Source organism: Citrus sinensis, chromosome 5 (assembly GCF_022201045.2).
Source record: "Citrus sinensis cultivar Valencia sweet orange chromosome 5, DVS_A1.0, whole genome shotgun sequence".
NCBI classification, from domain to species: domain Eukaryota; kingdom Viridiplantae; phylum Streptophyta; class Magnoliopsida; order Sapindales; family Rutaceae; genus Citrus; species Citrus sinensis.
In genome coordinates, this window is record NC_068560.1 from 17,359,725 (window position 1) to 17,374,731 (window position 15,007).

The 15,007-nt window shown below is 33.8% G+C and overlaps 1 protein-coding gene across 1 annotated transcript; it reads right to left on the bottom strand.

Annotated features, from left to right (window-relative positions):
• Positions 1 to 110: 110 nt before the first annotated feature.
• LOC127902300 (uncharacterized) lies at positions 111 to 6,542 on the bottom strand. The gene is made up of 9 exons (XM_052441157.1): positions 6,281 to 6,542; positions 5,768 to 5,992; positions 4,551 to 4,582; positions 4,373 to 4,458; positions 2,868 to 3,512; positions 2,010 to 2,782; positions 1,040 to 1,853; positions 865 to 952; positions 111 to 752 (listed from the first exon to the last, which is right to left on the bottom strand). The coding sequence occupies exons 1-9, from the start codon at positions 6,540 to 6,542 to the stop codon at positions 111 to 113; spliced, it is 3,567 nt and encodes a 1,188-aa protein (XP_052297117.1).
• Between the last annotated feature and the right edge of the window lie 8,465 nt (positions 6,543 to 15,007).

Genomic DNA, 15,007 nt, shown 5'->3' on the forward strand with positions numbered 1-15,007 from the left:
TCATTTAGATTAATAAGTTAATACAAGAGCAATAGCATATAATGAAATAAATAAATCACTTACTGGAAAACTTTGAAAATTGGTGCTGGAAACTAACTACAATAATACATTCACTGATTTTCTAAATCAATATCTATTGGAATAGCATCACAATCTTTTCTGTCATAAATTCCTTCATCATCTTTCTCATCCAACTCACATACTGGAAGTTTGTTAGATAATGGAGAAAATACATCCACGTCTTCACATCTTTCCCCATTTAACTTATAAGCTTTGTCGGTCACTGAACAAACTATTGATTTATTATTCTCTAGCTGGTCCTTTACATAAAATACTTGCATTGCATGACAAGCCAGAATAAAGCAATCAGATTTATAGCCAATCCGATTTAAATCAACTACAGTGAAACCTAAATTGTCAGTGCAAACCCCTCTATCATCTACCCAATCACACTTGAAAAGTGTTTTTTTAACCATTAGATAATCAAGCTGCCAAATCTCATCAATGACTCCATAAAATGTCATGTCTCCAAAATGAGGACTTTTATCTTTTGAGCTTGAAATCTGTAGAGTGTTAGCAACAACCCTAACACCACTATTTTGGGTCACACGATTACAGTCCCGGTCCCTCGTTGTAAAATTGAAGCCATTTATCTCGTAGCCAGAGAAGGTCACCACGCTTGAGCGTGGTTTGTTTGCTAACCAGCACACTATTTCGTCAATCGGCACATTATTTGCTTTATCATGTGCCACCTATAAATTAATTTAACAAGTACAGTAATTAGTAACATGTAGAAAAATCTTGTTAAGTTTATATCCTATATTGTATTTAGTTAAGTAATTCTAACCTTTGCTTGTAACCAACCAGAAAATGTTCATATGTGTTCATTTTGCAACCACAGATTTGTTTTTGCTTATAGGGGTTTCTTGATGCCAAATAATGCATATGCTCCCTACAGTGAAACATATTAAGATTTAAAAACTAGTATATTAATCTAATAATACAATAGTAATATTTTTTTGAAAAATTAACAACTTACTCGATATATATTTGGATTTCAGGGGTGTTCATTAGAACACACCGGTGTGCTTGTGCCAACAAAGGATCATCAACCACCTTTATGTTTGCACCTCCCAAAGGCTTTTCGATAGATAAATCAGTTGGACAACCAGTAGGCAGCCCAATAACATCACAATTTGAGAGGTACTCAGCACAAAATGCAAGTGCTTCTTCTGCAATATAACTTTCTACAATACAACCCTCAGGGCGGTAGCGATTACGAACATAATCCTTGAGAGTTTTCATTTGTCTCTCAAAAGGATACATCCATCGAAGATAAACAGGCCCACATAACCTAACTTGTTCAACTAAGTGGACTGTTAAATGGATCATTATGTCAAAAAAGCTAGGTGGGAAGTACTGCTGCAGTAAGCATAAAGTGATTACAAGTTCCTCTTGCAATTGGTCAAGAGTATTAGGATCTACCACTTTACAGCACAATGTATTAAAAAAGAAGCACATCCTGATTATGGCCGTTCTCACATTTATAGGCAAACAGTTTCGAATGGCTAGTGGTAGAAATTGTTGCATCAAAGTATGACAGTCATGGGACTTAAGGCCTTGAAGTCGACAATCATCCATTGAAACAAGGTTTTGGACATTGGAAGAATACCCATCAGGGACTTTCACACTCAGCAAGGTTTCACAAAACTGTTTTTTTTCTTTTTTACTCAAAGTATAAGGAGCTGGAGGTAGGACTTTGTTTTTTTTGTTTGTTTCATCAGGAACTAGTTTTCCCCTGATCTTCAAAGACTCAAGATCTTTTCTAGCATTAATCCCATCTTTTGTTTTGCCTGGTTGATGAAGTAATGTGCCATATATGTTTTCGCACACATTTTTTTCAATGTGCATCACATCTAATTGATGGCGAACTAATAAATGCTTCCAATAATCTAATTCAAAAAAGATTGACTTTTTTTTGTACAATTTTTCAGTTATGTTCTCATCACCACCACCACCACCACCGCCATCATGTTTCCGCTTTTTGGCCTTCTTTTTCCCGAACTTAATATCTATATCTTCCACCATATTAAAGATTTCCTCACCAGACAAAGTTTTAGGAGGCTCATTCCACTCTTGCTTCCCATTAAAAATCTTTTTCAGTTTCCGAAATAGGTGACCGAGTGGTAGAAAGCGGGGATGGCCCATATATGACATTTTCCTACTATGTGGCAGCCAACATGCACAAGTGTCTATCCCACAAATTGGGCAAGCATAATAGCCCTTAACAGTACAACCAGAGAGGTTTCCGTATGCTGGAAAGTCACTAATTGTCCACATCAAGACAGCCCGTAAATTAAAGGTTTCTTTTCTATAAGAATCATAAACATCAATACCTACATCCCATAGAGTTTTTAAGTCCTCAATCAAAGGTGCTAGGTATACATCTAGATCATTTCCAGGTTGTTTAGGGCCAGATATCAAAAGTGACAACATCAAAAACTTTCTCTTCATACACAACCATGGAGGAAGATTATATGTTATTAATATAACAGGCCAACAACTATAAGTAGTGCTAAGTGTACTATGTGGGTTAACCCCATCAGTTGAGAGAGCTAAACGGAGATTTCTAGGTTCTTGTGCAAATTTTGGCCACTTATTGTCAATTAGTTGCCAGGCTGGTGAGTCTGCTGGGTGGCGAAGTTTGCCATCTCTAATTCTTTTATTAGCATGCCATGTTAAATTTTGAGCTGTTTGTGTTGATTGAAACAATCTTTTCAACCTAGGAATAGGTGGAAAATACCATAATACCTTTTTAGGAACCCCTTTCCTAAATTTTGTTGAGCTATCTTTTTTTTTTTTGATACCTAGATGCTCCACAATTTGGGCATTCAGCAAGATCAGCAAATTCATTCCTATACAAAATGCAGTCATTTGGACATGCATGTATTTTTTCATACTCTAAGCCTAGCACTTTCATTGTTTTCTTAACCTCGTACATTGACATAGGTAGAGTATTATTATTTGGCAAAATATCAGCAAGGACTTCTAACAAAGCAGAAAACCCTTTATCGGACCACCCATAGTTCCCTTTCACATTGTAAAGTCTCATTAAACTAGATAACTTTGAATGTTTTGCACCCGGGTACAAAGGCTTTTCAGCATCTTCAAGCATATCCTTAAAAGAACTAGGATCTCTATCACAATGCTCGTAAGCATCTTCGACCATGTCAATTATATTACTGTAATCATGACATCTAAATCTTTGACTATGTGAATGGTCTTCACAGTTTGTAAATGTAGATTTAGAGTCAGTCTCACCATGCCAAGTCCAAACAATATATCTTGGGAGAAAACCTTTTTCAAATAAATGATCCTTCACTTGTTGAGGAGTATGAAACTCCATATTACAACAAAAGGTGCAAGGACATCTAATTGACATTCGATTTTCAGCATTCAAAATGGCAAAATCTAAGAAATCAGCAACTCCAGAACGATACTCTACAGACAATCTATCACAAGTTATCCAACTTCTGTCCATTTCAAATATTTTACCTGTTCACATATGTAATGTTAGTTTAAGTTTAATTAAATTGCATGATTAATTTAAAGTTCAATGTTATTATGATTATAGTTGTAATAATAAACTTATAATTCTGGAAAATCATTAATAGCCCTATAAATCATTAATTATAATAATAATTTAGACAAAATCCTGAAATTGAAACAAAATAAGTTTTGAAACTTAAATAGGAGATTAATAGGTAAGATGGGTGCTAATGGCTTTTTAAGTAGTCGAACTAATTCATAAGTCAAGTAACTAACAAAAGTTAAGAGTTCAAATAAATAATGTCTTCATACCACTTTGCAAGCCATTTTTTAAGATTCTATAAATCATTTTTTAACTTCAAATACAACATGCAGAACTACTTTAAAACAAGCATTTCTTTATTGAATCAAACACAAATCATCAACTTTATACAATCTCAAAATACTCACAACCACGAACTTAATTAATTCATATCATAGTCATTGTCTCTATTACAAATCGTCCAACCAAAACAGAATAAATAAACAAGTAGGATTATATAACAAAATTTGCCTCTCTTTACATGAAACAGAGATGTAAATAGTTTGTAACCACTAAATACACAGTCATTCAGCTAATATAACACCCAAACAATCATCTCCTAATCACAAAGGCAAAAGCTAAAATCAAATTTCATATTTTAGTACATTCAAAATCAACTAACTTATTGCTCAAAGTTAAGAAACAGAGCTAACAGTTTATTTCAGAAACTAAAAAAAATGCACATTCTTAGTTTTAAATAACAATGACAGTAAATCACATGCACAAAAGTTTGAAACTGACCTCAAATGTGGCAGAAAAAACTGAGTCGCAGCAGCAAGTGTTTTGAGTTTAAGTAATGCACCACTTAAAATGCCTGTATTTTTGGACTGCATGTGAGTGAAGATATAGAAAAATAAGAACAAAAATTTCAAGTTACGAAAAAATAAATAAATAAAAATATTTGGAAAACAAAACCCACCAGGGTTGCACGACTGTTCAATTTCTGAATATCTGAAACAACCCAAAAATAAAAATTCAAAAATATTATTCATAAGCCAAATTAAAACAAACCCAATAATTAAATTGCACAAAAAAATAAAACATTCCGCCATTACCAGCTGATAACCTCCTCTACAGTTCTTTCTCTGGACTTAACTTGTCAGGGAGAATGAGATTACCTGAATACCGAACCGATGGTGCCACTTCACCCCTTGTCGATGGCTTTTACTTGCTTGCCTAGTATAGCCACAGGATGGTTAAGTTGGAGAAAAACCCCTTCGATAACAAGCGATTAGGGTTTTGGTTTGTGTTTCAATTTGGGGAAAATGGAAAAACGAATCAGAGTTTTAGGTTTTCATTATCTATCTAAATTAATTGAATTTAATTTGTAAATGGATAGTGCAAAACAGAAGAGATCGAGAAGAGAAAAACGAAAGCGAAAGTGAACGATGAAAGCAAGATAGAGACAATCGATATAGTCTAGATGGGGAGAACAAGTGTGTTTTATGTTATTGTTATTTATATTTTCATTTTTTAATAATTTAAATATTATTATGACTTTGACTCATCGAGATTTGATGGTCTGTGCTCCAAACATTAAAGCTTTAAATCTTAGAGCTCCCAGGTTCGAGTTGGAGCTAAAACAAAATTTTTATGAATTTTTTTATCATTGATACTTTAGTGTTAGTGATTTTTGATGTTTACTTTACTGACACCCTAGTATCATTAATCCTTGATTCCTATTTGTCAAAAGCGGAAAATGGTGCATATGTACATAAGTACTGACACTTTTTGCAAAGTGTCAGTAACGATGTGTCAGTAAAACTCATTTTTCTAGTAGTGAGATCTAATGAATTCTAAAATGTTGTACACATACACTGTACATGTTAGCTGAATCTAGGCCTTTTACAAGAGATTCTTAACAAATTTAACTAACTTGCCGAAACAAACTTAACTAGCTCACACGTGTAACAAGCTCAACTAGCTCACTATATTAACAACCCTCCTAAACCTCAAGGTCTAGGAGACACATTGAGCTTGAACCTAAGATACTTAAATTGATCAAGAGCTATCTACTACTTGATCACAACTTGGGACATGATGAATTTGGTGAATATATCTACTGCTTGATCATAACTTGGGACATGTTGAATTTGAAGTTCTTTCTATGCTATGTGCTTCAAACAAAATGCAAACCAAGTTCAATGTTTTCGGTTTTGGAATGATATCTTGGATTGCTGGCCAATGCTTCTGCACTCTTGTTATCACAATTAAGCACCGGGGTTTGAAGCAATGGTATTTGTAATTCTTTAAGCAAGTAGGTTATCCAAAGCACTTCAAAGGTAGCCAAAGCCAAGGCTTTCACAATTTTCAGCATGTCTTCCTTGTTCTTGTGCCTATTCTCATCCTCTAAAATAGAGGCTACAACATCGTCAAAGACCAGGTACTTCATTAGGATATTGTTTGTCAGATTGATGATGAGTTGACCTTACCAGTTAGGTAGACTTTCAAGTAGAAGCTCCACACGTTTAGTTTCTTCTATTTTGTGACCCAAAGATGTAAATTGTGAAAATAAAGTTTTTAGAGTGTAGATATGGTCAGTTGACGATGTGGTTTCCACCATTCGAAAAGTATAGAGTCTCCTCTTCAAGAAGATCTTGTTGTACAATGACTTTAGCTTGTACAATTTTATGAGAGTATCTCAAATACCCTTTGCTATCTTTTTTTCCGCAACACTAGATAACACCCCATTTGCAAGTGCCAAGTATAAATCATCAATTGCATTGCCATCCATGTGTAAATCAGCAATTGCATTGCCATCCATCTCATTCCACTTGTCATTAATGATTCCTGTATGCCTTTCTCCAATTGCTTCTAAGCAATTATTTTTCCTCAAAATTGCCCACCTTTTTATTTGCCACAGTGAGAAATTACTCATGTTGAGCTGTTCAATTTCAAACTTTGTTGTCATTTTGTTGATAAGTACCATACACAAATTAGTGTACCACCTTGAAAAGTTGCGAGTGATCGTATACGTGAAAATGCACACCAAGTTCCCAAGAAAGACTGGAGAAGTCACAATGGTCCCACTTAAAACCCAGCCTCCTTAGGCTGTTATCGCCTTTGTGATAGAATTTTCTTAGACATGTACAAAACCACACGGTTACTCCACTCACACCATTATTCTCTACTTTGTAACACAAAATTCTTGGACCGCACCCACTATTTCACATGAACAGTAATCATATATGTTAATAGTACTATATACGTGAACAGTGTCGTCTACGTGAGCAATACCCAAACTTCAAAATATACAACTAATGGCTCTGATACCACTATTAGGAAATTAATAGGTGAAGCAAATACACAACTAAGTGAAATTGAGAAATATTAAGACAACGGAATCATATAGGGACACCAGAATTTACATGGTACGACTTTTAGTCTATTTCCATGGGAGAAGATAGAAAGATAAAATTTTACTAGTGAAAAGAGGATTACAAGTATTGTAATATTTTGCCTCACTACCCAGAACTCCAATACACCCAATCTCTCAGATTACTATAACAAGAACTTAAAGCTCTGACACTCTCAACTCTCTACTCATCTCTCTTAAGAGAATAAATAAGATGAAAAAAAATAGGATGATGAGATGAGGAGGAGCATCCTCCTTTTATAGACAAAATTGGCTACCGTTCATGCAATATTTTATATTATATTATATATATAATTTTTTTTTCAAATTATGCGGCACTGAATCCAGTGTTGCTTTTGTTAATCAAATTTGGTGGCTTTTGAGCCCACCAACTTTGACAAAAACTTATATAAAGAAAAGCATATCAAATTCCACCTATCTAAGGCCCCGTACTATATGTTATTGAAATACTATAATTTTTAAGGTACATCTATTATAAACAAAAAAAAAATTATAACTATGAAATAAAAGTTGATAATGTGTAGTAAATATAATTTTTTAAAATAATAATCTTAAACAAAAATAGTAAATATATTATAGGTTTTTCGTCATATAAGTGTGGGATCAAATCAACTTAGCTTTTAATTTACAGCAGCTAGTGTTTACCAAACACTTTAATGTTGTAAGTTCAAAATTACAGCTATCCAACCTCAATACCAAATAGGTCATAAGAGGCACAAGACTTTTGGCTATTTAGGTTGTTACTAATTAGCTTATTAGTCTCGAATAGCTGCAACTTTCAAGGCGATTAGATTTCGGAAAGATGTTGAGGATGGTACAAGATTTATCAAACTGTATTGACAAGTCAAGATTTGGAAAAATGAGTTTCCATAAATGCTCCATTATCCACCAAAGTTCATTTAGTTTTTTATCTATATGAGCCTCTCAGCTCCTCAACCTTTCCACACGAAAATATTTCTTTCCAAGAACACAAGCTTTTTCAAATTGTGAATATTCTCCAGCAAACCAACTTGGAAACAATTGATCCATCAATATATATATAGCATGAAGAATTTTGATGATTACAAAGCCGACCCTGCTGCCATGTATATGATGGTGAAGTACGTTGCCCTTTATGTCAATTCCTCCAAGTGGGAATCTTTCTATTTTTCTAATGGATCATATGTGAAGCTCCCTCATAAATTATAATACCATACAAGGGGAAGGCAATTATATAATGTGCTCATATATAAATTTGCAATAATATTTTAACACATTGCGGAAGCAATACTAGATATTTGTCTAGCATACTTTCATGAAAACTTAAGAAGGGCTTTCACTAAGGAGAAAGTATCTCAATTGAGAAAATATTGAATATTATTTAAGGAAAGAATATTATTTAAGGAAAGCTTGTATGTGCTAATAAACTATGAATAATAAACCTATATATTCTAGTAACTCACTTAATCCTAAACCTTCTCAAATAAGAGAAATAATCTAAAATCCTAGTTAGATTAGAATTAAAAATATAACTCAAATAAACCTAATAAAGTAAGATAAACGCTAATAATATTAAATACTAAATTGACTTAAAATATTGTAATTTCTAAAATATTTTATCCTATATGCTTCCTACATCATTCTCCTCCTCTTAAAAAAAAACTCGTCTTCTGAGTTTTGCTGAAAACAAAAGAGTATTATCTCGTGGATGAAACTTAAAATAGAGTAGCAATGTATCTTGGAGCTCGAACTCGTAGCCTTTCATACCAATCTTCCTTGAAACTCGAAATGCTTTATACTTTATCTTCTTCTTGATTTTATTAGTCACCCTTATAAAATGGTAAAGTCATGTATGAACGAATAACTTCTAAATCATATCAACTTTATCTTGGTTTTCAAGAATAACTTTCTTATCTCCACTATGAATAGAGAAAATCATATCAATTATCTTGGGTCTTCTTGAATAATTAGTTTGGCTTTAACTTTAAAATCAATTATCTCTAGGTCTTTAAGAACAATATGCTTAGCTTCACGAATAATTGGTAAAACCATATCAACTTTGTCATCTTAAAAAACAATTGGTGTCTTCACCTTGAGCTTCTTGCGCAATTTTAACTATATCATTAGATATATAACTCAAATCAAGAACTGATTGTACCTCTTTATTGTAAACTTCAAGTGCATTTGAAATATCATCAAAAGAAGCTTTCATGATATTCTTTTCTTCCAATGATGAAACTAACAAAGATTACTCTTCTATATTAACATCTTTAACTTCATAATCTTGGGTAAACTCTTTGTTTTCACTTACTCCAATGGCTAAATCTTGAACAATCAATATATCTTTAGTAACTTTAGAGTCTTCAAGTACAATATCTTTTTCCATTGGGGAGTTTTGATCTTTATTGGCATAAGAAAGTTGTTTTTCGATATTAGAATCATTCAGCGAAGAGAAGTCCTTGATACAATCTTACTTGGATAACGAACTCACATATTGTAGTTTTGGCAAAATGAATATATTAAACTCTTGATCTTTTCTTCTTTGGCTCTCACAATGCTCTTGTACTCGTTCAAATCTCTCAATGCTTACTTTTTCTCTCTCTTGATTTGCAATTCAACTTCTAAAGCAATTTTAACGATATCCCAAAATTCATAAGTGGCAACAATTTGTAACAAAACTCGTTGCTTAATATCAGCACATAATCCTTTCACGAATCTGGAAATTGTATCTTCATCGTCTTTAGAAAGATTCACATGACAACGATAATTTCGAAGTTGACATTCATAAAATTGAATGGAATTTATACCTTGTTGACACTTATCAAATTTACGATGGATCATTTGAAAATATTCAAGATGAATAAAATAAGCTTTTATCTTCATTTTCATGCTATACCAAGTTCGAATATGATCTCTTCCATGTTGAATTCGTGCTGGTTGTAAATTTGTCCACTATTGTGATATATGTTCCATCAATTTTGAGGACATGTACTCAACATGTTTATCCTATCTTTAAGAGTATCTTCAATTTTTTTATCTTGGAAAAGGATGGAAAGCCTGCAGCAGAAGTGCACAGTTGTGTACTAGCCTGACCACAATGAAAGTCACGTAAAAGCACAGAAGGTTGTTGAAGACGATTGCTACGACGAAGATCAGGGCTAGGTGAATTTAAGTTTTATGAAGAAGATGTGGGTGATAAATGTGGTGGAGGAGAAATGGATATATTGGGAGAGGAAGGGTCGATGCCAAGTGTAGAAGATTGTAGATTTTGTGTAGGTTCTGTAGAGGAATTGTTAGGTGGTGTAAGTGAAGATGAGGTGAGATTTGGATCAAAGTTAGATAAAGACGTGTGAGAAGTATTCGATTGAGTATTGAGATCGGAAGTGGAAAAAAGAAAAGTGCTCTCATGAAAAATTATGTCACGACTTGAGAAGCTTTTTTATTAGATGGATAACCTACAAAAATACACTTACGAGCACGTGGTGAGAATTTAGTTAAAGGTTAAAGATTGGTGGCATAACAAAGACAACCAAAAACCTGTAAATGTCTGTAAGTGGGTGGTTTGTTATATAATATGTCATATGCTGATTTATAGTGTAACACTGGGGTAGGGAGTCGATTGATGAGATAAGTGGCAGTAAATAAGCTTTCCCCCCAAAATTGCAATGGTAGATGGGCTTAAAATCGTAAAGCTCTACCTACATTGAGAAGATGATGATGTTTGCATTCCACCACACCATTTTGTTGTAGTGTATAAGGATAAGAGGTTTGAAGCAAGATGCCAAGGCTAGAAAAAAAGGTTTCATTGGTGTGAACTCTAGGCCATTATCAGCTCGTACACATTTAATTTAACAATCAAATTAAGTGTTAACAAACGTAATAAAGGATTTTAGTCAACCTTGAGTTTCATATTTGAATTTCATAAGAAAAATCCAAGTAAATCGACTGTAATCGTCAACAATTGTCAAAAATTAATCTGCACTTGTGTGGTTGCAATTTGATGAGGACCCAAAATATCACAATGAATAAGATCAAAAGAATGCATGCTTTTGAATTGAATTGGAAGAAAAAGATAATCTAGTTTGCTTTGCCAAAGGACAAATTTCACATGAATGTTGAGAATCAAACGTAAAATAAAGAAATTTTTGTGACAAAAATTGAGATGGTGCTTTGGAGGGGTGTCCCAATCGTTGATGCCAAGTGATGGCAGATGGAGAGGAGACTTGATAAGATTTTGGTAGTGAAGATAACAACTCAGAACGTGGCTCAAGATAGTACAATCCTTTATATTGCTTCCTCAGGCCAATCATCCTCTTTGTAGCTAGGTCCTGTAATACACAAAAGGTAGGGAAAAAGTGAATGGAACAATTTAAAGCTAATGTGAGTTGACTAACAGAGAGAAGATTCACATGAAAAGAAGGTACACACATAGAACATCTTTAACATATAAGTTGTTTGACAGTTGAGCTGACCCAATACTTGTAATTTTAGCATGAGAGCCATTTGGTAAAGAGACTTGAAAAGTCATAGGAGAAGAGGTTTTACATGTGTCTGAAGTGGCTATATGATTTGTAGCACCACTATCAATGATTCAATTCATTGAATTAAAATTTTGCAAGGTGGATGACGAACAAAAAGGAGTATAGATACTTGTATAATTTACACGAGGAGAATTTTTACTATTTCAGAAGAAGGCTTTAATTTGTGACAATTCTTCGGGAGTAAATTGATGTGATGAATCAGATGTTTGAACTGTCTTTATGGGAGCTTGAGAGGATTTAGTTCCTATTTGATTTGCAGTAAATTTACGGGTTCGATTTGGTGGTTGAACATCCTTTCTATGAAACTTGTGTCCAACAGGAAAACCAATCAAATAGTAACATTTGTCTACTGTGTGAGTGGTGCCATCACAATAAGTGCACAAGAGCGGTTTCTTAGACAAACGAGAATTGGACTAGTGTTGGAAATTAGATCCTTGTTGTTTAAAATTTGACTAAGTTTTGACATTCATGGCATGATTTTGATCTATTCCTTTGTGTTCAACTAGCGCTCGTTGCTTTTCTTCCTCACAGAGAAGAGAATATGCTTTCTTGACTATTAGTAAAGGCTGCATCAACATGATTTGCCCTCTAATAGCTGAATATGTTTCATTCAAGCCCGTAAGAAATTGTTTGAGCCTCACTTTTTCATCTCTATCATTTAGATGTTTTATTCCTCCACAATTACAAGGAATAGGCGGGGTGCACATCTTCAATTCATCCCGCAAGGTCTTTATTTTGGTGTAATAAGTGAAAATGGAATCTTGGTTTTGTTTCAATTTAATGATGAGACATTGAACTTGATAATGATGAGAAAAATCACCTTGTGAGAAGTGTTCTTATAGATCCGCCCAAATTTCTGAAGGCGTTTCCACATAGAGAACACTGTTGGCAAGGTCTGGACTTAACAAGTTAAAGATCCAAGAGAGAACCATATCATTACAACGTTGCCATATTTGATAGGTAGCATCAGTCTCATTTGGTGTAGGTATGGTTCCTTTGATGAACCCTAATTTGTTTTTGGCACTAAGACTTACCAACATTGATCGCCTCCAAATAGCATAATTGGTTCCATCAAGAACCTTTGGAACAAGCATCATCCCTGGATGGTCAGAGGCATGAATGAAGAGTGGATCAGATGGATCTATGGATGGAAGAGACATGACTTGATCAATAGGCATTTGAGTTCCTTGACCAATAATAGAATTTGTAGTGGAAATAGTTTGGATGACAATAGTAAAATCAGTATAGAAAAGAGTTGCGGAAGTTTTGTTTCAGAGGTGTTAGGGTCAACGCTCTGATACCATGAAAAACTGAAGAAGATTCCTTGTTTTCATACATTACAGGAAGATATTACATGAATATATAACAGAGCTAATAAGCTACATAAGGAAATGAATAAATCTAATATCTAATTCCTATATCAAAGGGATTGCAAATAAAACAAATACAATAAGTCAAGAGAATCTCTTGACAGAAATCAATTACATAAATTAAGGGAAATCAATCTTAACAGTAAAGAGAAAACAAAATAGACAAATCCATGAGATCAAGAAAAAAAATAACAAGTAAATCAAACAGCCGCTGAGTTATATGAACTAACCTTCCTTCAAATTACGAGCCAACAGTCATCTCTATTATTGTGCCTTGCCACCTCTTGAAAATCATGAACTTTGGCCACTCTTTTCTATCTATGGAGCTGGTGCTCACACTGAACAAATTTATTTGAGAAAAAAAGTTAACACACGAATTTGCTTTGAAATAAGTAATTACCAAAGTGCAAAATCTTTACCAAAAAAAAAAATTCTCATTCCTAATTGTTGTGCAAATTTTATTGAACTCGCAAGTACACGAATCTATTATAGAATAGATCAATGGTGACGAGTGTCAATCCCACGAGGAGATGGATTTTAATTATATGTAGAATTAATTTTCTATGAGGGAGGTTGGATTTGTGGTGAAAGTGATTTAGACTATTTTAGAATTTAAATTGGAATGGCGGAATTAAATTAAAGTGGAAACTATTATAATTGAAGCACTTGGGTATCTGGATCCGCATCAACATGCACTATGGGCTAAATATTCCTTATTAATGCCAATTAAATCATGAGGGGGGTTTCCACACCTCATGAACCACACTTTAATCAATATGGTACTAAGGGCTTATCGTGCCAAATAATAATAACCTTGTACTACAGAGCCGGTGAAACCAGGGAGGTATTTAGACAAGATTATTACTATTTGTCGACGAAAAGTCAAAACATCCACAATAATTAGAGGGGAAGAGAAAGTAAATTTACCAAATAAAACCCATGGCACATGTTGAGACTTCACCTTCAACCTAAGCTTAAAAGAAAATTAGCTACTCATAATTGAACTAGGGGCAAAATGGGAATTTATTAAAATACATAGAAAATACAAGATGGAGAAGGAATTACAGAAACTTGAACTCAAAAAATGAATTTAGGAATGCCAAATTAGGGGGGAGAGCCCCCCTTTTTATAGATACACTGAGTAAATCATGGCCATCATATCAAAAACATTTTGCACACTCACGATTGTATCACGTCATCAGTCAACAATACGCGATTTGAACAGCAACACGGTTTGACCATGCGATTTGAACAGTTAGGCGGCTTGAATAGTGACGCGGTTTGGTTGTAAATAATCCTGTGTATATGCATCTACCGTACGTGCGATTTTTAGTCCACTAACATGCTGCCACGTCACCGATCAACAGTGCATAAGAATTTTAGTCCAATAGGATCGTGACACCTCATCGGTCAATGCCACATCATCGTTATGTATATGTGAATAGTGTTGTGAACAGTTATATAGACAGTACCGTACATGTGAACAGTGCATTTTTCCTTTTATGCTCCTCCTAAGATTTTCGATTGTCCTAAGTTCAAAAGTAATGTCCGTTTTGCTGTCTAATCTATCATTTATTATGAAATGACCATGATGCCCCTAAAATACATAAAATGCTTAATTAAAATAAAACACACATAATTAAATCACAATAAGCTTAAATACATAAAAGTAAGGATGTTAGTAAGACTTGAAATGTAAAATGACGATTTTCTCCTTTATAAATATACATTTTCTAACACTCCACACTAACCCATCCTTCACTAGATTCTGATTTAAAAAAAACTCAAAATTCTGATTAACAATCCATATTTGACCAAAGATCAACTTTTGGTTCCACCGTGGAATTGCAACTTCCCATTAACAATCTCTAAAAAGGATCATATATTTGATTTTATCAATTAATCAACAATTAGTTTAAAAGAAAATTCCCAAAAATTAATCAAGAAAACCCTAGATACAAACCAAGATCCCTAATCACAAATTAAAATGAAATAATTGATTATTAAGAAAAGAGAAAGAGGCCAACTAACAACATGAGATTAAAGAGAGCGGCCTAATTGACTTTGACGAAATTATTATCCCAAGCCTTGAGATAATCATCGATGCCAG

Bases quoted from the DNA above. Each gene is read 5' to 3' on its own strand.
- LOC127902300 (XM_052441157.1), bottom strand. From the start codon at position 6,542: ATGACAACAAAGTTTGAAATTGAACAGCTCAACATGAGTAATTTCTCA. The intron at 4,459-4,550 runs GTGGGTTTTGTT...ACTCACATGCAG, and splicing joins TGAACAGTCGTGCAACCCTG to TCCAAAAATACAGGCATTTT. The intron at 1,854-2,009 runs GTGATGAGAACA...TTCATCAACCAG, and splicing joins TGGCGGTGGTGGTGGTGGTG to GCAAAACAAAAGATGGGATT.